Source organism: Gobio gobio (assembly GCF_949357685.1).
Source record: "Gobio gobio genome assembly, chromosome: 20".
NCBI lineage: Eukaryota > Metazoa > Chordata > Actinopteri > Cypriniformes > Gobionidae > Gobio > Gobio gobio.
The window spans coordinates 25,513,791-25,539,126 of NC_137113.1; the positions used below are offsets into that span (position 1 = coordinate 25,513,791).

General features: G+C 38.4%; 1 protein-coding gene across 6 annotated transcripts in view; it reads left to right on the forward strand.

Moving 5' to 3' along the window:
* Positions 1-25,336, forward strand: part of mrtfab (myocardin related transcription factor Ab) — a 45,036-nt gene that overhangs the window by 15,375 nt on the left and 4,325 nt on the right. For 2 of the 6 annotated variants that reach the window (XM_079801477.1, XM_079801478.1), the window contains exons 1-12: positions 743-1,088; positions 12,265-12,330; positions 16,769-16,824; positions 16,933-17,008; positions 17,759-17,905; positions 18,259-18,419; positions 18,745-18,861; positions 18,973-19,223; positions 22,294-22,465; positions 23,297-23,695; positions 23,824-24,708; positions 24,816-25,019. In XM_079801477.1, coding sequence (XP_079657603.1) covers positions 1,073-1,088; positions 12,265-12,330; positions 16,769-16,824; positions 16,933-17,008; positions 17,759-17,905; positions 18,259-18,419; positions 18,745-18,861; positions 18,973-19,223; positions 22,294-22,465; positions 23,297-23,695; positions 23,824-24,708; positions 24,816-25,019 — 2,550 coding nt within the window. In that variant the 5' untranslated portion in view covers positions 743-1,072. Of the gene's footprint in view, positions 1-742; positions 1,089-10,440; positions 10,901-12,264; positions 12,331-16,768; positions 16,825-16,932; positions 17,009-17,758; positions 17,906-18,258; positions 18,420-18,744; positions 18,862-18,972; positions 19,224-22,293; positions 22,466-23,296; positions 23,696-23,823; positions 24,709-24,815; positions 25,020-25,336 lie in introns of those variants that run through there. The other 4 variants (XM_079801473.1, XM_079801475.1, XM_079801474.1 and 1 more) reach the window with 2 other exon arrangements.

The window sequence follows — 25,336 nt, forward strand, 5'->3', positions numbered from 1 at the left end:
AATTAGCATTTTTGTCAGTTTTGGCCCAGTTTGTCCATTTTCATTTTCAGGAATTTATATTTAATTGCATCACTTTTGCCATGCCACATAATATAGCTGGGAAATGAATAAAAGGCAATATAATGTCATTCAGAATTGAATTGAAAGTGCCCTTAAAATTTCAATTCAATTCCTGAATTTGAATTGGATTGGAATTGAGGTAGCAAATATGACGCAGAATTTTTAACTAGAAAAGCAAAGTTTCAAACAGAGCAATGTTATCAGTTTTAGCCCAGTACAGAAGTTTAGCTTTCAGCCGAGACTTTTTAGTTGCATCACTTTTGGCAAGCCCCCTATAGCATGAAAATGACTGTAGAAATGAGGATTTAGAGGTAGTTAGTCTTGGAAATTCAAGCAACAGTTGACAAAATGAACAATATGCAACCTGAGTTATTGCTTAGAACTGTTTAAAGTGAAAAAGTTTTGGGAGAGGGAACAGAGGCCTGAGGCAGGATGTGTGTTGGGTAGCCCTTCTGAACACTTGATTGCATAACTTTGTTTATAGAGCTGAAATCCTGCCTCTCAGAAAGCAGGCGGTCAGGAGAATGACGGGGGCCAAAGGTGATCTGGAATGTGTTTTGGCTTCAGTTTCTGGCTTGTAGTCTGCACGCGTTTTCTTCTGTAGTAAACGAGTGACCCCAAATCAGGGCACAAAGTTTTTGATCTCTCCTCCCCTCTCTCCTGGAATGAAAAAAAAAACCTAGGAGTTGCTCAACACAGCTGAAAGCGGAGCCTGAAAGCAGTGCTTAACCAGTAATAAGGAAGAAACCGGCTCGCATAGACACAATCACTTGTGCTAACACACCCACATCTGTAGGGCGTGCACACACACGCCAGCTCTGAGTGGAGGAAGGTGAGGGGCACAAAGACACACCCTGCTGTTCTTGGATCTACTGCGGGAATTATCTCTCAGCAAAACAGACTTGAGTTCAGTCAGTCAACTTCATTCACTGCTTGTTCTGTTGTCCGGTCTTGAAATGGATTAATAAAGTGTGGACGTGATTGTATCCGTATCCTTCTGCGGTGGAAGGATATGGCCATACATTCAGGTACAGTACTTGCACGATTGTTTTTTTTTTTATGTTAGATGATTGCTCATGTTGAGGTGAGGTGTGGTATCCGTGGTTAAGGTTTAACAACTTTGTTTAATAGCTAAGCCTGCTGTTTGTGAAGTCCTGCACAGGATTTATTGCTGTTTGAACTGAGGTCTCACTAAACCACAACATTTACTTACTCTTGAGCCAAGGCAAACCAGTTATCTAGCTGCTGAAGATGTTAAACATGTTTTTGTGTATGGAAAATAACAGTTTTCCAGATAAGCAGTTGTGGAATGTGACTGATTATTTGTTCTTCATTTGCTATTCGTTATAGTAACCATTATACGTTTAATTTGAACTTTTCTTATCATTTTCTTATCACTTTTCTTTTCTTATCGCTTTTCCCCTTTATTTTAAGGACAATTGAGCATCAGTGTTATTTTAGTATTATTTATATGCTATTATGGTATTTATTACTATTTTGAATGACCATTTATTTGTAAAATTTCTGTTTTTATTTTAATTTTAGTTTTAATAATTGTATTTTTTTGCCATTTTTATTAGATTCCTTTTTAATATTTCTATTTGTAATTTTAGTACTTCATCTTAATTATTTTATTTCAGTTAGTTGGCAAGGCAACATTTCTAATTTCTATTTTTTTTAAGTGAAAAACAAAACAAAAAAAGTTTTAGTTAACTGTTAAGCATAGACAGGAAAGTAGGGGTGTGAGAAGGGGAATGGGGACATGGCCCAGGTCAGATTTGAATGTCCTGAGCATGACAACAACTTAATTTTTAAGATGCTCTTTTGAAACGGACAAAGAAACAGAGATAGCACAATATAATTCATTTCATATATATATATATATATATATAATATAAATCGTTCATTTGCCTGTGACACACCCCCAAACGCTTCAGAGCATAAAGCACGCTTACTTACTCACTTACATACTACTTACTTCTACTCTTTTTAGTTGCTTTCATACTTTCAAGTGATAATCTACAGAATGATACACTATAGAAACTGATATGTGGAGAGCCACCCTGGAATTGCTCCAGCTTGCTGGAAGGGGTGGGATGTGTCAGTGATGAATAGGAGTTTTCCCTCTCTCTGTTGTTAAAACCAGCTGTTTTCTCCTTGACGTCTGGCAGTGGATCTCAGGGCCTTGAGGAAAAGAACAGACTCCTTTTGGGACAGAATGGTCTGGGTCAACAAGACAAGGAAGCATACAGAGTTACCATGTCATGTTTGTTGCTGTATTATAAATCAGCTCTTGGACAAGGAGGTTTGACAGAGTCCTGGCAAAAGTCAGTGTAAAGAGTGATTGATTATCTGTGAGAGTCCAGCTCCTCCAGATGGAAGTGCCTTGACGTGAGATATTAGATAAAAGAAAAGCTTCGGTGCCAGTCACCATGAGATACTAACATTGATTTTTAAGTGCAACTGATGGATTGATTGAAGCTCCCTGGTCATTTTCAGTCCCATTGGCACACTTAACATTGGCAATTGGTGTTTAAAATCATATTTGTGTCTAGATTTTGACAGTCTTGTGAAAAATGCACGATTTTTTGCATGCTTTCCAGAGCATAGTTACTCTGCAGTGGGTTTTGCACTGACTGTCTATGGGTTGCGCTGGGGTTTTCTATGTTATGTAACATCTTAGGGATGCTTGCCAAGTTTAACTCCAGCATGCTTACACAGGCCCTAAACATAACAGGAACAGAGGAATAGAGAGGCATTGCTTTGCATTAACTAGACACGACCCGCAGCTGGGCTTAATCCTCCAGCAGTCAACAGCAGCCCCTTGGTTTATCTAGGCATCTTCTGTCTTGCATACTAACAGGTCAGGCGAATCAGAACACTGGAAAACGTACCATGCTTGTTGTGGTGTTGATGATAAAATGACAACATTGTTGACAAGAGGATAAATGGATATTCCAGGAACAGGGAAACTTCCTAGAATTATCTGGCTTGGTTGTTAAGAAAGAAGTATGTACTTGCAGGCACGGGCATGACCTCTGGTAATAAAGTGGCCTTTATAAGATTACAACAGTTTAGAGCTTTGATTTATTTGATTTGTTCAATTACAGTATGCCAGAACCAATAATGCACTCATGTCCCAGAGCTATGAAAAGTGCTTTGTCAGCTAGACATCCTCAGTGATGCTTCCAATGCACCAAATCTTCATACAGCTAACCCATCAACCAGATTCCTGGTGTATCATGATTTCACACAAATACAAATTTAATATATATCATCCTGAGACCCAGAATTTTTTATTTAGCGTTTTGTCATGTCATAACATTGTTTAGAGCATAAGAAACAAAGGGACCTTAAAAAAAATGTAATGACATGAAAAACATGTATAGGCAAAAATATAGATTTTTCTTAACCAAACTTTGTATAAAGATGATTCTCAACCATGTTATGAAAGATATAATGTTATTAATTGATATACTATTTTACTTTATGCAATATGTGGGTAAAATGGCCATAAATGGGTTTTCTCATTCAATACAATGTATCTATACACTGTGTATAATTTGCATATTAATGTGTTCTGTGGGGGCAACATGTAATGAAAAAATAAGTGTAATAATGGGAGTAATAATTGGCAACATTCTTAATAATATCTAATATTTAATAGGAGTATTGTAATGAGTAAATATATAATTTATATTCATATTCACTTGCTGTGTCTCCCAAAATGCCTGATAAACATATGTTGGTTTATGATTTGAAAATTAGTCTGATTTAAATGATAAAATATTATCATATTTCTATAAGAGTGCTACATTTGATCACTAAATTAATGTCAGTCATTTTTAAAGAACAAGGAGTTGTTGTTGTCATGGTGAAACCTCCTAATATTTTGGTATTTCTGAAAAGAATGTGCTCTTTACAGGACATCCAGACTTAAAACTGTGACTTGTATGGTGTCAGAGAAATTATAAAATATAATGTACATATATGTAATGCATATATATTTTTTAAATTAATAAAATGGTTTAGAAATGGGCACAATCAATATTAGAATTATTTCTGAAGGATCGCGTGACACTGAAGACTTGAGTAATGGATATAAAATATATATAAAAATCTAAAATATATTAAAATAGTGAACAATTATTTTATATTGTAATATTTCACAAAATTGTTTTACTGTACTTTTGATCAAAAGACTCGGGAGACGAAAAATGTTGCTTGTGCTCAGTTATCTTGAACGATATTGATCTTCAAATTGTGTATAATTTAGTTGTATTGTTTCTGTTTCTGGGCATAAACACAGGAATACAAGGGAACCACTCCTATCAACTGCTTTGTTTTTGTCTGTTCTTGTAATTCCAGCTCTTTGGCTGAATTGATAGCATCCACTGACTCATTTACATATCAATGGTTGTAGGTTGATTGCACATGATTATATATAGGGAACACAACCAAACTGTTCTAATTGTGTTTCAAAAAAGTGACACATTTACAAAGGACACAGAAGATAATGATCAGTGTGACAAAACTCAGCGACTCTCCCTTACCAGGCTAACAAGTCATGACAGGCCAGGGTTAAATACTCAGGCGTTACTGCAGGGATTTTCAGGTTTAAAAGAATGTGCATTGTTTCATATTTGTGGAATATTGGTAATGTCACCACAGATAAATAAAACAACCCTGTGTCCTAACCAGTCACAGTGTGACAATTTCCAGCAACAAGCAATTTCTCCACACTGAATGTGAAACTCCTACGCAATGTGCCACAATCATCCAATCAGAATTAGAGAACTTTTTTTATGACAATACAGTTTATTTTGGTCCAATAACAGATATGCAGAACCAATTGTTATATTTTTATTTCTGCTTTTATTTAATTAATTTAAAATGTATTACATTTATTATTTATTAAACTTAATTTATTAATAATAATTTATACAATCTATTTAGATAATATAATTAGTTATGATAAGCTGTATTTTGAAACATAATGCAAAGCAGGACAATGATGATTAGGAGATGTACAAATACACATTCCTCAAAAGCTTGATATATCATATTTGATGCTCATATTTTAACATGATTTTTCTAAAAGTGATGTATAGATAATAAAGTAAACCTAAATTGCTTAAGTCCAGTAAGTGTTCATCTTGAAATATTTCTGTCAATGTAAAATTGTATCTTACGTTGACTTTTATAAAAGTCAGTAAAGATTTCACTGCAAGTAACTCGACCTGAAGGGGGATGTTTTTAGAATTACATTAAAAGGCCGTTTACTTAAAAAAATAAATAAACAGAAGGCAGAAGATTGTGTGTAACAGGTTTTTCAGCAAAGTTTTGATCATGTTGATAATTTAGAGGCCTTAGAAATGTGCATATCAAATATCATACAGTAGGCTTTGTAGAGATAAAGGGACAGTTCAAAAAGAAGAAAGTCATATACACCTATGATGGCTTGAGTGTGGGTAAATAATGGGGTAATTTTCCCCATTTTTGGTTGAACTATCCCTCTAAGGCAACTCTAGAGTTGTAAAGCCTGGAAGGGAAAAAATACCATTTGTTTTATATATCGCAGGTTGACACAAAGTGTGAGAATTGTCAAAAACTATAAAAACTAGAGTCATGATTTGCAGAGATGCCGGAAAGTAGGGCAGGAGGTTGAGAGGTTCGGATTAAAAGAGTTCAGAAAAATGTTATGTAACACATTCACAAAAACAGGAGAGCTTGGACGTCAACCTCTCTTCACTCGTCTCTCTCTCTCTCTCTCTCTCTCTCTCTCTCTCTCTCTCTCTCTCTCTCTCTCTCTCTCTCTCTCCTCCCATAACCTCATTTGTTGAGCTCAATCTAACGTCCCTTCTGCACTTTAGCAGCTTATATTACTGGAGTCAGGCAGCTGGCCTGATTTTTTTGTGTGCTCTGTTTCTCGTTCCTTCAGATTTTCACTCTTATGAAAACTTAGTGGGGCCCAATTTGGATAAAATTAAGGAGATTTGTTGTATAATCCTGTTTTGTGTGTCTGGCTTTCATGTGCTTATCATTTCGATGACTTTATGGCAGTGCGATGCCTTACGTCATTGTATAAATGAAGACTGCATGAAAACTGGTCCTCTAAGAACTATTTTTCTGGCTAGTGTTGGAAATTAAGTAGCGATGACGGTGTTTCCAGTAAGTGATTGAAAGCAGAGAGGAAAATAGCAGCAAGAAAAGTATTTTAATGTGGTATAAACATCTAACAGTAAAAAGTAACTTCGTCTCCATTTTGGGACTGAGGAAATGTGTTTTCATATATACTTCAAAATAATTAGTGGTTGTTATGGAAGAAGCTTATGTTAATTTAATCTCAAGATAAATGTAGATGTAAAAGAGGATGTGGCAGCTGTAAAAACTGTAACAGTTCTGTATCATTTTTCCCAATAATAATCAACCAGCAATGATTCTGACAGTCATAACGAACTGTTTGCATTTCTTGTAATAAAAACTACATAGCATTACTCATTTAGATCTATCTGAGAGCTCGGTGAACTTTGGCTTTATTATCTATGGTGCTTTATTTGATAAAGGTGGTGTTTTGTTCTTTGCGGTGACTTATGGGCTTAGCATAGACTTCCTCTGTGGTCAGTCGGCACTTCGCAGTGCTGGGCCCTTCTGGTCACTGACAGCATGAGCGTCAACTGCTGCGAATTCTCACCGAGTGATGATGATAGCGATGAGCTCGTGGGCTAAAAGCAGATCACGGTAATGTTTTTGTCTCTGGGGAGTCTGTGCATGGTGACCTTCATTTCCCTATAATATAAACATATGGCTGTTTATCATTAGAGCACACATTTTCATATTTATTCTGAACGATATATATATAGTGGCCATAAAGCATGTTTATTAAATGCCGAGAGATCTAGTTTTTTCCTGTCACCTGACTTGCACACGTATTTCTTAAAGGGATAGCTTCAAAAATGAACATTCTGCCATCATTTACTCAATTTCATGTAATTTCAAACCTATATGACTTTTATTTCTTGAATCACACACACAAAAAAATAATGTTTTTTGGACCCCATTATCTTTCATTATATGTACAAAAACAGTTATACTGAAGGGAGCACTATTACGCATCTTCTGAAAGAGTATCTCCAGATCAAAACACTAGCGAAGAAGCAGAAGCAAGCATAGCTTGCATATGTGTAAGCAATGCTTCTTACGTCATCAAACATTAAACAGCAAATCAATCAAAACTGAAAGATTATCTCAAATGAAGAGCTATAGAACTGTGCAGGCTTTGGGGGTGTTGATGGACGCAATCTTCTCCATCTATGTTTTGATCGTTGGTCTGAACCTGATCCGGACATAGACTTTGACAAAAACATGATTTTTCTCAGCTTTTTCTTCAAAATGTTACTTTAAAAAAAAAAAAAACTTTACACACATTCGAGTGTTGATTAAAAATAATTAATGAAACTAGAATGCTTTAAAGCAGAGGTTCGGTTCTTTCGTTTGATATATTGTATGTTAAGATTTATCCAGATTTACAAGTGCCATAGTTTAGTGTTTTGCTTTTTGGAATATTGTTTTTGTCTGTGTTTGTTTGAAAATGTGCGCAAGTCTGTTTGCAAGAACTGTAGCGGAGGGTAACCCTATCCAATGCTTGCACAGGTGATACTGAGCTGAATATAGAGCCTTTCGGCCAGCTGGCCTTACTATTTAAAACTGAGAGAGGACCCGGGTGGGGGGATGAGGGGGTTCGCCAACAGTCCAGTATGTGTGGTGTATGTGAGCCTGACAATTCCTTACAGGCAAACTCCTGTACTTTATCTGCCAGAAAGAAAGGAAAGGTCAAAAGAGACCTGCATTCTTCCTGTGACCTCCTTCCTTCCACTCTCTCTGCTCATGTCACCGGGACTCCCGATAGCCCCGCATGACACCATTTCTTAGAGCGACATGAGAGGTTTCCATATTAAATACCTTGTGAAATGTGAACTATGTGTTTGTGGTTAACATGTCATATGTTAGAGCATTGATCTGTTACTTGTTACATTAAATTTTTCACTTGATGTGCATGTACGAAACACCAATTAGAAGCTCATAGTTTGTGAATATTTTATAAAAGAACATTTGTTTTGTTGCAACACTAACAATTAGAAAAACAAAAGGATATACAAATAATTGTATCTTTTTACATTTTCAAGGAATTAAATGACCACAAATAAATGTTTTATTCAAAAAATTTAAAATATATATTATAAATATTAAAGGGTTACTTCACCCAAAAATGAAAATTCTGTCATTAATTACTTACCCTCATGTCGTTTGACACCCGTAAGACCTCTGTTCATCTTCAGAACACAAATGAAGATATTCATTTGTCGAAACACGGCATCATGAAGCTTCGAAGCGTTATGAATCAGTGAGTCAAATCATGATTCGGATCGCGTGTCAAACCGCCAAACTGCTGAAATTTGGCCATCCAAACTGCTGAATCGACTCACTGATTCATAACGCTTCGAAGCTTCATGATGCCGTGTTTTGAAATCGTCATCACTATATAAGTCGTTATTTAGGGTTTTTTTGCGCACAAAAACTATTCTCGTCACTCCATAAAGTTATTGTAGAACCACTGTAGTGAGATGGACTTTGTAACGACGTCTTTAGTACCTTTTAAGGGTCTTGAGAGTGTACCGTACATTGTGCCAATGGAGGCCTTTCAGAAATTAAGCCATCAGATTTCAACTAAAATATCTTCATTTGTGTTCCGAAAATGAAAGGAGGTCTTACGGGTGTCGAACGACATGAGGGTAATTAATTAATGACAGAATTTTCATTTTTGGGTGAACTAACCCTTTAATGTATCATGCTTTCCACAGAAATATTAAAGGGTTACTTCACCCAAAAATGACAATTCTGTCATTAATTACTAACCCTCATGTTGTTTTAAACCCGTAAGACTTTCGTTCATCTTTGGATCATGCATGAAGATATTTTTATTGAAATTTGAGAGATTTCTGTTCCTCCATAGACAGCTACACAATTACCACTTTGACGCTTCAAAAAGTTCATAAAGAGATCTTAAAACTAACCCATATGAATTGGGTGGTTTAGTCCAAATATTCACATATAAACATTGATCAGCGAGCATAAACAGAAGCTCAACCGAACTTGCTTGATGCGTGAAAACAAACCTCATTGGTTCTTGCGGAAGCTCAAATGTGCCGCGTAACACAAGAACAAATCACATTGGTTCTTGCGGAAGCTCAAACTTGCTGCGTAACACAAGAACAAACCTCATTGGTTCTTGCGGAAGCTCAAACGTGCTGCGTAACACGAGAATGAACTGCATTGGTTCTTGAGGAAGCTCAAATGTGCTGCGTAACACGAGAACAAATATCATTGGTTCTTGTGGAAGCTCAAACTTGCTGCGTAACACAAGAACAAACCTCATTGGTTCTTGCGGAAGCTCAAATGTGCTGCGTAACACGAGAATGAACCTCATTGGTTCTTGCGGAAGCTCAAATGTGGTGCGTAACACGAGAACAAATCACATTGGTTCTTGCGGAAGCTCAAACGTGCTGCATAACACAAGAACAAACCTCATTGGTTCTTGCGGAAGCTCAAATGTGCTGCATAACACGAGAACAAATCACGTTGGTTCTTGCGGAAGCTCAAATGTGCTGCATAACACGAGAACAAATCACATTGGTTCTTGCGGAAGCTCAAATGTGCTGCGTAACACGAGAATGAACCTCATTGGTTCTTGCGGAAGCTCAAATGTGCTGCGTAACACGAGAATGAACCTCATTGGTTCTTGCGGAAGCTCAAATGTGCTGGGAAAAAAAAAAGCGATTGAGTCTCTTCAAAATTCAAAATTTGCACCGCTCAATTCATATGGGTTAGTTTTACAATCTCTTTAGTGTCAGTTGCATAGCTGTCTATGGAGGGACAGAAAGACTTTCAGATTTCATCAAAAATATCTTCATTTGTGTTCCGAAAATTAACAGTCTTACAGGTTTGGAACGACATGAGGGTGAGTAATTAATGACAAAATTTTCATTTTTGGATGAACTAACCTTTTAAGCACCACAACAGTTTTCAACATTGATAATATAAAAAAAAGTTTCTTGAGCACCAAATCGACATATCAAAATGATTTCTGAAGGATCATCTGACACTGAAGACTGGAGTAATGAAAGCCCAATCAAATTTTCAAAACTATAATAACTGTAATAAGTGGTTGGTTTGGGTTTTGATCCAATGAAAAGGAGCTGAGGGGGTGAATGGGGGTCTGCCAGATTATAGAGCGTAAACGAGAGGCAACAGCTGAGCTGAAGCGAGCATTCATTGGCACTCAGCGGACCCTCCTCTGTGTTGGAGGGCGAGAGACACGCTGTTCTGTGAATGTCTTCTGCTGAGTGCAGAGCAGGCTCTGTGCTCTGCCATCCTCACCTTTTTGTGCATTTGCTTCTTTTTCTGCCTCTGCGTGACGCAGTTGCGGAGCCTCTGCATCACCTTTGAGTATAAAAGAGGACAAAACAGAGGATCAGATTTTGGATGAGGAAGAAACCAGGTGGAAGCTGTCTGTTCTCCATTTCTGTGATTTGAAAGGCTGTAAATACTGTTGTTGTGGATTAACATACCTTGTACCGAGCTATCCGTTTTTTGATGGAATATCAGTTTCGACTTTGAAACATTTGCAAACTTTCAACACTGGATCCAAACATGCTGGACACAAACCACTGTCTTCACATTGATACTTCCTCTTTTGAGGATCAACCCATCCAAAATGGTCAGGAAAAGATGTCTCTGAGTCTGGACTGTGACAGACATGCATATCATAGCCTCAAAGAAGGTGGGCATTGCTATTTTTATGCTTTTATAGAGTATGAATAAAACACCCTCCAGGTGTGGAACTTAATACCTTGAATTTAGTTTCATTATTTGCCGAGTCTCAACACGTCAGACCTGATTATTCTAGAGTCTTAGTGGTGAGATCACCCCAGCTGCTCGTACAGAGCCAAGAGTGAGCACCGGTTGACCCGCAAACTGTGCCAGGCCTAGGGATTTTGAGGATGGTCAGCAAGAGGCGCATTTAATTAAGACCCTAGACACACAGGCTCTTGGATTAACCCAGTTGTCTGCATGATTTGAGTTTTTTCCCCTTTCGTTTTAAGATCTGGATGTTGACGCCACACTTCCCTGGTCTCCCACAGAATTTTCCAGGCTGGCAAAGAGAAGATTGAGAGCGTGTTGGCATTTAAAAGTGTCTTATTGATTTACAGTATCAGGCCAGGTTCTTGGAGAGGTGCGAGTGGGCTTGTGTTTCTTCTTCAGTAGCTACAAAAATAGTGCTTACCAGCAGGAGTGGGTGGTCAAAAACAGCTGTTAAAATGAAGTGAGAATAGGAAGAATAAATAGTGGGACTTTTAGTATTCAATTTGCAAGTGAGAAACGGAGTGGGTGTTCTGGGATTTTACGGGAACTTGTGACAAAAAGGGGTCCGAATTTAAAAGCGCAGGATTCACATCCTCACAAATGATCGCCAAAACGCCAGCAAATGGTTTTGTCATTGTACACCCTTAAAAATAAAGGTTTCGAAAGGAGTGAATGGTAGGGCTTGGCATGTGAACTACAGTAATTGAGACGCAGACAATGTTCTGGTTTCATGATCCCTAGACGTAGTGGCTGTGAAGGTCGGTCAGAACAGCTGACTAGTGCACACAAAGCAGTGCCATGTGGGTGATGATGTCATTGTGTCAGGATTGACAGGTGCTCACTTGCCTCTAAAGCGTCCTGGGACGCCATTAATACTCATGAGCCACATCCCTTCCAATGTGACATTTGACATAATGGTACCGTAACGGCTTCTTTTCACTGAACAAAGCAATGACAACAAATCTCAAAAAGCTGTCTACACACACCACCCTCTTTATAGTCATTGAGCAACTTACTCAGTGTGTTGGGCCAGCATGCAAGTTCCTGATTTGGAGAACGCCTATTGCCTCTCGTTTAAAAAAAAGTGGTTGAGTGTGGTGAAACGAGAAGTATGAAAACCACCCTCAAAATTCACAGTCCCTCCCTTCAGCATTCACCCTTTAGTTAGTAAGAAACCGAAAGAGGGCCGGTTGAGCTCTTGTCTTGTCTATGTTATAGTCATCTGGCTGCAGCTGTCTGTCATTCTCTGTATCTGAACACTTTCCCTCTCTCCCCATGCAGTTCTTCAGCTCAAACTACAACAAAGAAGGACGCGAGAGGAGCTGGTCAGCCAAGGAATCATGCCTCGTAAGTCACATTATACTCCTCTAGTTATGTCGAGCATCACACACATTTGCATATGTGCATGCACTTGCAGCAAATGCAGATCTCAATGCATTGTCATTAATTTTGGGAATATTTGTGCAGGCTGCATATATAATTGCTCCCCCAAAAAATTTGACACTTAAAAATGTATGAATTGCATAAATATATATATATATAAAAATTATATATATGCATTATATATCAAAAAATCTACTGGCATTAACTAATGGCAAAACTAATGGCATTTACTTTATAGTAATATAGCACAAACACTTATCAAGCAAATACGGTTATAGAAGTTTCATATTATGAAACAACCAATATATTCTGCAAAATTAAGCTACAGTATCAGTATCGTATTCTGAAAGACCTGTTGTATATGATCTACTGCGTGCCTTCTGCCCTAAGATTGATAATTTATACTTTTTAGCAAGCTTTTACTATAATTGTCGAAATAATCACCTTTAGGTCATGGTATATGCCATATAAATAGCAACATCTGCACTAAATTGCATATATTTGCTAATTTTGAATAAAATTGAGGTGTTTTTTCCCCCCTTTTCGAAAGTGAGCTCCATATTAGATATTATATCCAAGATATTTGTGTTATACAATTTAGCTGCAAATGCATCCACAATGACATGCAGATTCCTGATATGGGACAGTTTCACCACAAAGTTGCTCTTGTGGTGCTGCTATAGCCACAAGTATTTCATGTTAGTGTAGTGAAGAAAGATATTGCAACATTCAAATTTAATATTTCATCAATGCTTATGTAGAAATCAACACCCATTCAAAATCAAAAATATTAAGCTATGTATGCTTCTGCCAGTATATGCATTATTATGCATTATTTTGCATATTGCATTATTTTGAATATATGCATTATTATGCAAATTGTCGGGGGAAAAAACATGCATTTTGCATATAGGCTCCAGCAGGCATTAATTGACGGGACAGTCCACTAGCTGTGGTCTGGCATGTCCTCTATAGAAGACTTGACTCTTGTTTGCTAACACACAGTCATTGTGAAAGGGCCTGTTGTTGTGTTATCAGGTGGCTCTAGTTCCCCTATTGTTTCCACTTCCTTATTCTGTGTTCTGCACATCAGGCAAGAGGATTTGCAGTCTTCACACTGTGCTTTCTATGTGGCCACTGTGGGAAGGAGGAAGTGCAGCTCTAGCTTTGCTCTTTAAAAGCGTCAGCCAAAAATGAACTGTTTAGTTAGCTTTATATAGCACTAAATATTCAGAATAGCACCATTTTTTTGCAAGACACTAAGTAACATGCACATTTTCATGGCTCATGTCAAATCCAAAAACCCTCCATTACAGCACACATAAGCCAGCAGGATTATATTAAGATTTCAACTGTTAATGTAACTGTATGAGGGTAGCTGACAAATTATGTGTCCACTGACTTTATCAAATATTTTAGATTATATTTGATATTAAATGTCTAAGGGAAAGTTTATTAGCCTGACAAGCCAGACCCACATTAAGATGTTGGGTCTGGAAACTTACCATTGACAGGGCTCAATCCGAGGGGCGGGACAAACGGTTGTCTTTCAAATTCCCTCTGCACGCAATTAGATAGCGCCATGAGCGCCACAACCAACCAGAGCAAAGAAGAAGGTGAAGCCGAGCTAACGTTAGTTGATAGACTTTCGCCGTATCCGGAAGGCAAAACTTCGAACATATCTTCTTTTCTTAAGAATGACTTCAGTGCCGTTCTTTGTTCTTTTCTCAAAGAAAAGCTTAACTCCAAGTCTCAGAGTCGCGGCCAAAGCCCATAAAAAGACAGCTGTTCGTCAGCTTCTTTGTTTATGAGTAGCAGCACGCAGAACCTCCGCAACTCTGCCGTGACGTGCCATCATTATGTTAAGCCCGCCCACCGACTCTACACACGCTGTGATTGGCCTGACCAGAGTTTGGTTTTTCCAGCTCTCAGGTCTACCGAGAGTTGCTAGACTACACTCGCGGCAAAATGCATTTTCTGCCGCTAGGGTGCGTCTAGATTTCTAGGCTAAAAGTTTATACTTTTATGGTTATAGACTATAATTTTTTCAGAGCCCACTGCACTGATCTAACCTAAACATTAGTAGTTTGGATGTATAAACGGGGAGGAATCTTTAATCTTTTTTGTTTAGGTCAGATTTGTAGTGTCCCCTATTATAAAACATCAAAAGCTTGGGGTTGTAAGATCTTTGAAAGAAGCCTCTAATGCTGCATTTGTCAAAAACATGGTAAAATAGTAATATTGTACAATTTTATTATGTTTTAAAATGTAATTTATTCCTTTGATGTCAAAGCTGAATTTTCAGCATCCATTACTCCAGTCTTTAGTGTCACCTTCTGATATCATTTTAATATGCTTAAAAATTGCAACTGTATTTGTACAGTACTGTGTGAAATCGAGCTTATTGTGAACTTCTCTTGCACAGAGACAAGGCGGATGATCATTGCTAACCCTAGCCTGTGGTTTCGGAAATTTCATTAATTTAGTTACCCAAGCTTAGCTGTTGCATCTCATTCTTACTCCGTGATATCCCTTTCACATTACAGCTCAATCATATGTGCAATTTTCTTCTCTTGGTTTTTATTCGTATAATTTTCAACCTTCTTTTTAGAGATATAATATCCACTGTCGTAGTAGTGAATTATTCTGCACCTCTACTTTACTAGTAAACTTTCTACCAATAGAAGTTTTATTTATATAGTGCCTTTCCACAAGCCCAAAGATGTTTAACAGAGGTAGTTGAACAACATTTACAGTGTACAAACGACAACAACAAAGCAAAAAATTAAATAATTGAAATATATATTTCAAACAAATACATTTTGTGTTGAGACAAGGCAGAGAAAGGAGATATTTCGAAGAGAGAGGGGTCGAGAATTCCAGAGTTTGGGAGCGGTAACACAAAAGGATCGTCCACCTATAGTAGAAAGCCGGAATCTAGAATCTGACAATAGGCTAAGGTCTGATAGATAAAGAGGTGCAAGACCATTTAGATCCTTAAAGGTTAACAGGAGTACCTTAAATGAATACGTAATGCAACCGGGAACCAGTGAATATCATGGAGAAGGGGTGTTATGTGGGGACTACGTCTAGTCAAGGTGAGCATACTCGCAGCTGCATTTTGTACATATTGTACCCTTTTAATAAATTTTTTGGTAAGCCAATTAATAAGGCAGTGCAGTAATCCAAACGAGATGTTATTAGTGCATGAACAAGGGTTTCTGCATCTGTCAGATTGAGGGACGAGCGGAGACGTGCAATATTACACAGGTAATAAAAGGAGTTTTTAACAACTGAAGCAATATGAGAAACAAATGAAAGAGACGAATTCAATAAAACACCAAGATTACGTACAGGGGAGGAGGGTTTGACAACAACCCCATCTATGTCAAAGGACAGGTCTATTTTGTTTTACAGGTTTGCTGGAGTCGATCAGAATTATTTCAGTTTTGCTGTCATTTAATTTAAGAAAGGTTCAGAGCCATCCAGTGTTTGATTTCTCTAATACATGCGGTGAGTGAGTCAGCAGGGTTTTTCCTGGGTCAAAAATGGTCTTTGTGGTGTCTGACAGACATGGTCATCCACACACACAGTAAAAAAGTACTCTACCTACGTGATCTGTGAGCACAAAACTGACAATACATTTAAAATAAATGCAAAGAAACCGTTTGTAATTTTTGCTTATCTTATTTTGACACCTGATATTATGTATGATCTCTACCTTGATGTTTGTTTCTTTTGATCCTCATTTTTTACAGTATTTACTGATAATTGTTTTGGTATTATCATATCAATATTAAAAAGTAGCATTAAAAAATTAACAAATAGCCTAATTTTCTACCATATACAATTTTGTAAAATTATCAGCTAGCTAAAAACTTTTCTGGTCTGGTCTCACCTAACTCCAGTCTACACTAAATTATATTTCACTACACATTGTCAACATAAATAAGCTGAATGACTGTGGATGATGGTTACACACACTTGCTGTTATTACACTGAACTACCTTTGTTCTTTCATCAGAGGATTTGAGACAGACTGATATAATTGGATGTTCTCTTTTTTAACGTATGACCTTTCAGTATGACCTTTAATGACTAGTATTTACGTCCTCCTTATGTAGTTCCTCAATGTCAAATATGATTAATTGTCGGCACAGATGGGTACAGATACATAAGTATTTGAATACTTGAAAGTCATAGCAGTGATTGAGAGATTACACAATATGTATTGAGCAGCTGTTTGGAGTAGTTAAGCTCACACAGGATAAATTCTGGTGTTTTCGCTCCTTCTCCTGCACCCAATCTTGATTAATCTATCGAGTACCTGACAGTCACAAATGCACATCAGTCCCTGTGACTGAAGATCTGAAAGTAAGACCATCTCTGTTTCTGTACACAGCTCTGAAAAGTCCGGCTGCCTTCCACGAACAGAGGAGAAGTCTGGAGAGAGCACGCGTGAGTGACTTTATCTCTTTTTCCTCTTAAAACAAAGAATTCACTTCCTTCTCATCTTTGATGGACACTTTTGTTGACACGCAGTTGTTTTCTCTTTTACTGGTGCAGACTGAGGATTACCTGAAGAGGAAGATCAGGAGTCGGCCAGAGAGGTCGGAACTGGTCAGGATGCACATCCTAGAAGGTGAGTGTCACATCATTCCTTTTTAATATGAAAATAGAGTAATATTAAATGATTACCATATTTCTATCATGACAACTCTCAGAGAGATTGGCATGGTAATGGATATGGCAATGTTAGACTTGCTACTGCCAATAGATTCACAGACATTGCTGTGAGCATGTAAGACATGCTGCTCCTGCACATATAACATACATGAAATAACCCCCATAGCAGATATATACAGTTGGAGCTGGGGAAGGTGGAGGGTTTCTGAAAGCACTCTGCAGTTTTAGACAGCAACACTACCAGTATTTGTTAGAATGTTGAGCCGCCGCTCATTGGCCGGTACGCTATGTAGATGATGATACTATCTCTACCAAATGAGTTAAGGACCCATCAACCTGTGCCATCTAGAGTTTCATGCAAGAACTTGGTATTTATTTATTTCAATTTATTTAATCTACTGCAAGTCATGTTTCTGTTATGTAATTTCTGCTTCTTGCAATGGACCCTTTTCACAGACTGTTGACACGTTTCCATCGTAAATCTAAAGATTTTTTCTATTTAATTTTTTTTAACAAACGGTTGTGCATTTATAACACTAAACTTTTTGTTATATTTTGCTTTAGATTTCAGAAAACTAGTTAACGTGGGTGTTTTTAACACAAAGGTTGAGGGAGTGATGGCTAATTTGACATCTTTATCTCTATGTGGTATTTACATAGAAGGAAGTGATTCAGTTGTTAATGATTCAATTTGTTTAATCCGCAGAGACTTCAGCCGAGCCCTCACTGCAGGCCAAGCAGCTGAAGCTAAAGAGAGCTCGATTGGCAGACGATCTCAATGATAAGATCTCCCACCGCCCTGGTCCCATCGAGCTCATCCACAAGAACATCCTCCCTGTTCACACGCTCATTGGTTAGTCTATAACCACTGTCACAAACAGCGTTTATGTTGCACGCACTTTGAGCAATGTCAGCTTTGTTGGTGTTGCTTTTTAAGCACCATAAGCATTTTCTCCACAGATGACAACAATGCTAATCTATTATTTGCAAACACAAAAGGGAGGAAACTTTTGCTACATTTCTTGTCAATAAAAGTCAATTTGTTTACTTAAAAGATTACTCACATTGATTCGTTCACAACCCAAAAACTACAAATTCTTTTACCACAAAACTAAAAACATTTTTTTTTTGTAGTTTTAACATCATTAATTTCTTAAGTGTATCTATGCACATATCAGACAATTAATTTCTTGTGTGTATTATCAGGTACAGAGTCTCCGAAGGGTGAGAGCTCCTCATTGGATGAGGACAGTAGTGATGCGCTGTCACCGGATCCCCTGTGCAGTCAGGACTCTCCGTTGAGTCTTGCTCCCCAACACTCCCCCTCTGATATGCTGAATATGAATGGAGACCTCTCACCTACTCAGGTATATTCCCGTTTCAGTTGTTCAATATGAGATAAATGGAAAATTAATTTTGTGGTTTCACTAGAGGGCAGCACTGGTCTACACTTAAAGGGACAGTTCACCCAGAAAATTCTGTTATCATGTTGTTGCAAACCTGTATGACTTACTTCTGTGGAACACAAATACAGAAATTTAGCAGAATGGTCAATGTTCTTTTTTAAATTTGCATTGTCCCTTTAAATTGGCTCATTATTATGCATCACAAAGGAACATATGCAGAGTTGAGGACAATGTAAGAAATGCATTTGAGATCACATAACGTATTTACCCAGTGTATATATCATAGTTCCTCACTCAGGCCCCACCTCCTCCACTCGTTGCGTCCGATGCCTCTCCGCCACAGAATCTAACCAGTGAAACTAGCATGACGAACTCTTCCCGTCCACCGACGGGACATGCAAAGGTAAAGCAAAAGCCACCAAACCTTTGGTCAGTTTCATTTTTCAGTACAAACCATTGAAAAAATCACTCATGCTTCTCTTTTTGTTCCTTTGCTTTTTCTTACCACAAGCAGCAGTCCAAGTCCAGCACAGATCGAACTTCTCATCGATCCAAGAAACCCAAAGATAACAAGCCCAAAGTGAAGAAACTCAAATATCACCAGTATATTCCACCTGACCAGAAGAACGACCGGGAGCCTCCTCCTCAGCTGGACTCTTCATATGCCAAGATCCTCCACCAGCAGCAGCTTTTCCTTCAGCTTCAGATCATCAACCAGCAACAGCAGCACTACAACTACCACACTATCTTACCCGCCCCTCCAAAGTGAGTACAACCACGCAGGATATGGATTTATTTTACTGTGGTGTGTAAGTGCATATTATGTCTGGGTATGGGGTCAGTATGTTTTTTAACTAAATCTCATGTTCACCAAGGCTGCATTTATTTAATCAAAAATACATTAAAAACAGTAATATTACAAACTTTTATTGCAATTTTAAATAACTGTTAAATAAAATGTATTCCTTTGACGCCAAAGCTGAATATTTAGCCTCCATTACTAGGGATGCTCCGATTGATCGGCCGATAATCATATTTTATGACTCGATCAGTACTCACTAAACTTGTGCGCGTGAGGACGTACATGACACGTGGGGTAGGTAGTAGCAAATATTCAAACGAGGGCTTTGAAGGCCGAAGTTGAGAAGGGTTCCATGTGAACAGCAGTTGAACATGGGTCAGTCGGTCCTAAGGGATGGGCGAACGCGGTTCGTAAGTATCGATATACAGTAGATTGATACGAGCGCATCTGAAAAATTGCGGAGTACGCAGAATGAGCTGATGCTGGGAAAGTGCATTATACAATTTGTCCTAAACATGACACATGCTTTATATTAAGGGCTTTAAAATAACTGGTAAGATATAGCTAATATGTATAGTTTAAAGCAGCTTGCCCTGTCAGATGCTCTGAGAGATAGGCTACTTGTGCTGACAGACAGATAGCCTAACATACTTGCGGTGTTTATAGGAACACTCCACTTTTTTTGAAAATAGGCTCATTTTACAAGTCCCCTATTTAAGTAGAGTTAAATAGTTGAGTTTTACCGTTTTTTAATCCATTCAGCTGATCTTTGTATCTGGCAGGAGCACTTTTAGCATAGCTTAGCATACATCATTGATTCTGATTAGTCCATTAGCATCTCATTCAAAAAATAACCAAAGACACTTTCAATATTTTTCCTATTTAAAACTTGACTCTTCTACAGTTACATCGTGTGCTAAGACCAACTGAAAATGAAAAGTTGCGATTTTCTACACCTATATGGTAGGAACTACTTTCTCATTCCTGCTTAATAGTCGCGGATCTTTGCGGCCGTACCATGGCTGCAGCGGCGCAATGATTCGTTGGTATTCTGTGAAACATGGTGGTAGTTACACCTTCGACTTACTATCACAGCCCTTTACAACACAGAACCATGGCTAATCACACAGGTAAATCCACAACACAATTTGTCGGCTGCAAGCCTGAAACTTTCTCTGCAACTACACGAACTTAGTGCCGGTCACATTGAAAGTTACAGAGCTGGGGGCTACTTTCAGACGCTGCGTAATATCATTGTGCTGCTGCAGCCATGGTGCGGCCGTGAAGATCCGCGACTATTACGCAGGAATGAGAAAGTAGTTCCTAGCCATATAGGTGTAGAAAATCGCAACTTTTCATTTTCAGTTGGTCTTAGCACACGATGTAACTGTAGAAGAGTTACGCTTTAAATAGGAAAAATATTGAATGAGTCTTTGGTCATTTTTTGAATGAGATGCTAATGGACTGATCAGAATCAATGATGTATGCTAAGCTATGCTAAAAGTGCTACCACCAGATACAAAGATCGGCTGAATGGTTTCAAAAACGATAAAACTCAACTATTTAACTCTAGGGGACTTGTAAAATGAGCCTATTTTCAAAAAAAGTGGAGTGTTCCTTTAATGCGTTTGAAACGTGGTGCTTTCCTCAGTGCATAACTTACATTTCACAGGTATATTCTCCATCTGTAAATGTTAGAAAGTCATGCAAATATGTCCATTTTGCTGTCAGGAGACGAAGAGCCTTCTGCAAGTGAATCTCCGCTAAAATGCAGGCTTCTGTGAATGAGCGCCACCGTGTGCATGCGCGCCAACCAGACGGAGCGCAATAGAACGCAATAATTTTGACTAAAGTATACATGTTTCTAAAATATTTGATGTTGGACAATAAATGTGCCATATGTGGAATTTTAAACCTACAAGTATGTATATTTTTTATGAAAGACACCATTATAATTGGGTAATCAAATATACGCCAATATGCTTTTATTTTTATTTTCATTTTTACTTTAGTGAATTAAAAAACGAAATTATTAATACATGCCTACATTTTTATTCACTGTATTTGTTTATAGCCTTCAATATCAACATTGTTTTTAGGAACTCATTCGGCAGGATGTGAAATTTTTTTTTTTATCCAAATAGAAAAACGTAGAAAATACTGGAATATATGCCGTGTATCGCCATTCATCCTGATATGCACAGTGTTATGCAGAAACCACATTTTAAAGGCATATTAAAATGTTCTCTGTATAATGAATACTTTTTGTGATTATTTAGTACCCTGTTAAAACAATAGTTACATTACAGAATTACCATAAAAATTTAACAAAGATATAATAAAGGCAACATCTCTAGTATTTTTTTTTTTAATCTGAAAAAAGTTTAACCGTGATCAGAGAGCTTACAAATCATTGAAGCATTGGTATCGGCCGATCACCATGACAAGAAATCGGTACTCTGTATCGGCTGCAAAAATCCTTATCGGAGCATCGCTATCCATTACTCTAGTCTACCCAGTTCCTTATTTATTATCAATGTTTAAAACAGTTCAGCTAATTTATATTTTTGAGGAAACCATTTAAAAAAATTTAAAGATAGAAAATAGAAAGTTCAAGAGAACAGCATTTATTGCATCCTTGCTGCATAAAATTATGAATTTAATAATAATATATCATTAATAATATACAAAAATCTTACTGACCCTAAACTTTTGAACAGTGGTATGTCTGCTAGAGCAGTGATTCTCAACTGGTGTTGGTCATGACCCAAAAAAGGCTCACAGATCTATTTTGATTGTCACAAAACATTCCAATTTAATGCAAAAAATGTAATGCAACTAACCATGAAATCATGCATAATTATGATAACAAAGTAAACGGACAAACCTATACAAGATAAAACAAAATATGATCCAGAATACTTTAAATACAGGTTACATAATCTGTTCTGAAGCAAAGCCGTCATTCTAGAGAAGTGTAGACACAACTGACGGATTTAACTATAAAACTAAAATAAATCTGTTCAATTCCAGACTTCCTGCTGAAAATCAGCAACCATCCACCAGTCTGGGCCCCTCCCCTTCCCAGACTATTTCCACATGCTCGACAGTTTCCTCCAATCAGAATGGGCCCAATCGTCAGAGCCAGCCTACAGCGGGAGGAGCTAAGCCAAGCACTTTGCCTGCAAATCTGGATGAATTCAAAGTGGGTAACAGTTGTAATTTATTAACTTGTATTAAAGCAATAACAGTCACTACTTATTTTGTCTTTAGCAATTTTTAAAAACAATCTTAAAGGGTCAGTTTACCCAAAAATGAAAATTCTGTCATCATTTACTCATTTACTTGTGTTCCAAACCTTCTTCAGAACACAAATGAAGATATTTTTGATGAAATCCGAGAGCTCTCTGACCCCTCCATAGACAGTAACGTAATTAACACTTTCAAGGCCCAGAAAGGTTGTAAAAACATTGTTAAAAGACTCCATGTGACTCCAGTGGTTCAACTTTAATGTTATGAAACGTCGAGAATACTTTTTGTGAGCAAAAACAAACAAAAATAACGACTTTATTCAACAAGTTCTTCACGTCTGTGCCATTCTCCTACATCTCCTGTGCTTGCGTCATCATCACACGCATGCGTCGTGGTGCTCACGTGAACAGCATCACCTGCCGTAGAACTCGAAAGCGCAGCACTGTTGCGTAAACTGCATAGGAGACTAGACGAAATTGTTGAATAAAGTCGTTATTTTTGTTTGTTTTTGCGCACAATCTTCATTTGTGTTTCGAAGATGAACGAAGGTCTTATGGTTTTGGAACGAGGGTGAGTAATTAATGACAACATTTTCATTTTGGGGTGAACTAACCCTTTAATATAGAATTGAAGTCATAAACCAGAACAACCAGCTCTGATATGAGTCACAATATCAGAACCATTGGAGAAAAGAATGGGAAATTTTTCTTCTGACTGTTGCGCTCTACTGTGGATATTTTGAAACTGAACTGATTGATGAACTTATTATTCATCTCGTTTCCAGGTTGCAGAACTTAAACAAGAGCTCAAACTGAGGGGTCTGACGGTATCGGGAACTAAGAACGATCTCATTGAACGACTGAAGAACTACCAGGAGCAGAACAATGGATCATCAGCCGCCGGAGCTGCAGCTATGAAAACCATGCCTGCTCAGTTACCGCAGGTGTCAGTTCAGTCATCTGGTGCCGCCCCACAAACAAAAACTCAGAAAGATGCGGCTGCTCCGGTGTCTGCCTTTTCCATAGCGGGTACCACAAGGGTCCACAGCACAACTCCACCGCAAATTGTGCGCTTCAGCAGCACTAGCTCCTCTCCTCCTGTATCTCCTACCCCCTCCGACCGCTCTCTGGCTGGATTGAGTCCGGATGAGACCAGCTGCAATGGGGATGTGTTTGGGGAAATGGTAGGTCTTTGTGTTTGAAGATGCACAGCAGAAATGTTCAAAATAAAATTTTGGTTAAAAGGATTTTTTTTTTGTATTTTAGTTCAGTTTTACATCCCTATTAAGATCTTGTGTTTCTCCCTTAAAAGGTCAGTTCACCTCTCACCCAGCTCAGCCTGCATCCCTCTCCAGACCACCCATCGCCAATTAAAGAGGAGTCTCTCGGGCAGATGCAGGCATCCTGCAGCTTTTCTCGCCTGGGTCCGCTGCCAGTCTTACAGCGTCAGGATCCAGGTTCAGTGGCAGCATCAGGATCTACAGTACCTCCTCTAGACAAAGACCAAATGCTTCAGGAGAAGGACAAGCAGATCGAGGAGTTGACACGCATGCTCAGACAGAAGCAGAGGTTGGTGGAGACCCTACGCTCTCAGCTGGAGCATGGTAAGCGCGGAGCGGCTGCAGAGGTCACAGACAACACTGGTAATGCTGAAATGTCTAACGGAGTGGAAGTGAAAGTGAAGGAAGAGGTCAAGGAGGAAATGGACACATCAGAGGACCTGCAGAAGCAAGTCCAGCCCCTGAAAAAGATCCAGACGCAGTGTTCGCAGCAGACTCTGCTCAAGCTGCAGCAGATTCACCGGCTGCAGGTGCAGCAGCAAATGCTGGTGGACCTACCAAACGTACAGAACACACAGTTACTGCAACAGCAAAAACAGCAGCAGCAAATTGACCCACAGAAACTGCAGCAAGAGCAAGGAAAGGCACAGGTGTTTCAGCTGCAGAAGCAGCAGAAGGCACAATTACTGCAGCAGCAGAAGTTGCAGTTACTGCAGCAGCAGCAGCAGAAGGTGAAGTTACTACAACAGCAGCAACAGAAGACTCAATTGCAGCAGCAAAAGAAGACAGCGTTACAGCAACAGCAGCAGCAACAAAAGTTGCAGCAGATCATCATCCAGCAGAGCCAACAAAAGCAGCTACAAACCAATCAGAAGCAGCAGCAGACGCCACAAAATCAGCAGTTACAGACACCACAGGTCAGCGACATTTCCAGTTCTTCTGATAGCCCCGATATTTCTTCTGATGGTGAACAGTTCTTGTTCTCATCATCGCATAATTTTTTACTTTACTTAATTTTTTACAGGTTTCACAGGTGTTTATCAATCAGCCGTCTAGTACTCAAATTACTACGTCTTTCCCACTGGATCTCCTGAAAGCTCACTCCACACCCACGCTGGTCACAGACAGCAATGGCAACCGTTACCTGATTGCACTCACCAGTAATAGTGTGGAAAGCCTGACTGGAAAGTCTCCTCAGAGCAAATCTAATGGACGGATTACTCTACAGGTGACTAAACAACAGTTTATCTTTTAATATTTTAATTAAATTAAATTTATATATATTTTAATATGTTTAGCTATTACACTGTAAAACGAGAAATCATATATAATATGTTGATTTTGTGCGCTAGAAACATTTCTTATGCTGCGTTCACACCAAACGTGAATAGAGCGTCAAAATCGAGCCTACCGCGTCTAGTTGGATGCTTGAACATTTTGAATCCATTCGCGCATACACAGCGAATTGGACGCGTGTATAAATTGAGCGTTTGAAGCGTTCAAGGCGCTCCAGGAGAAATATGTCATAAAACACCACTCTGCCTC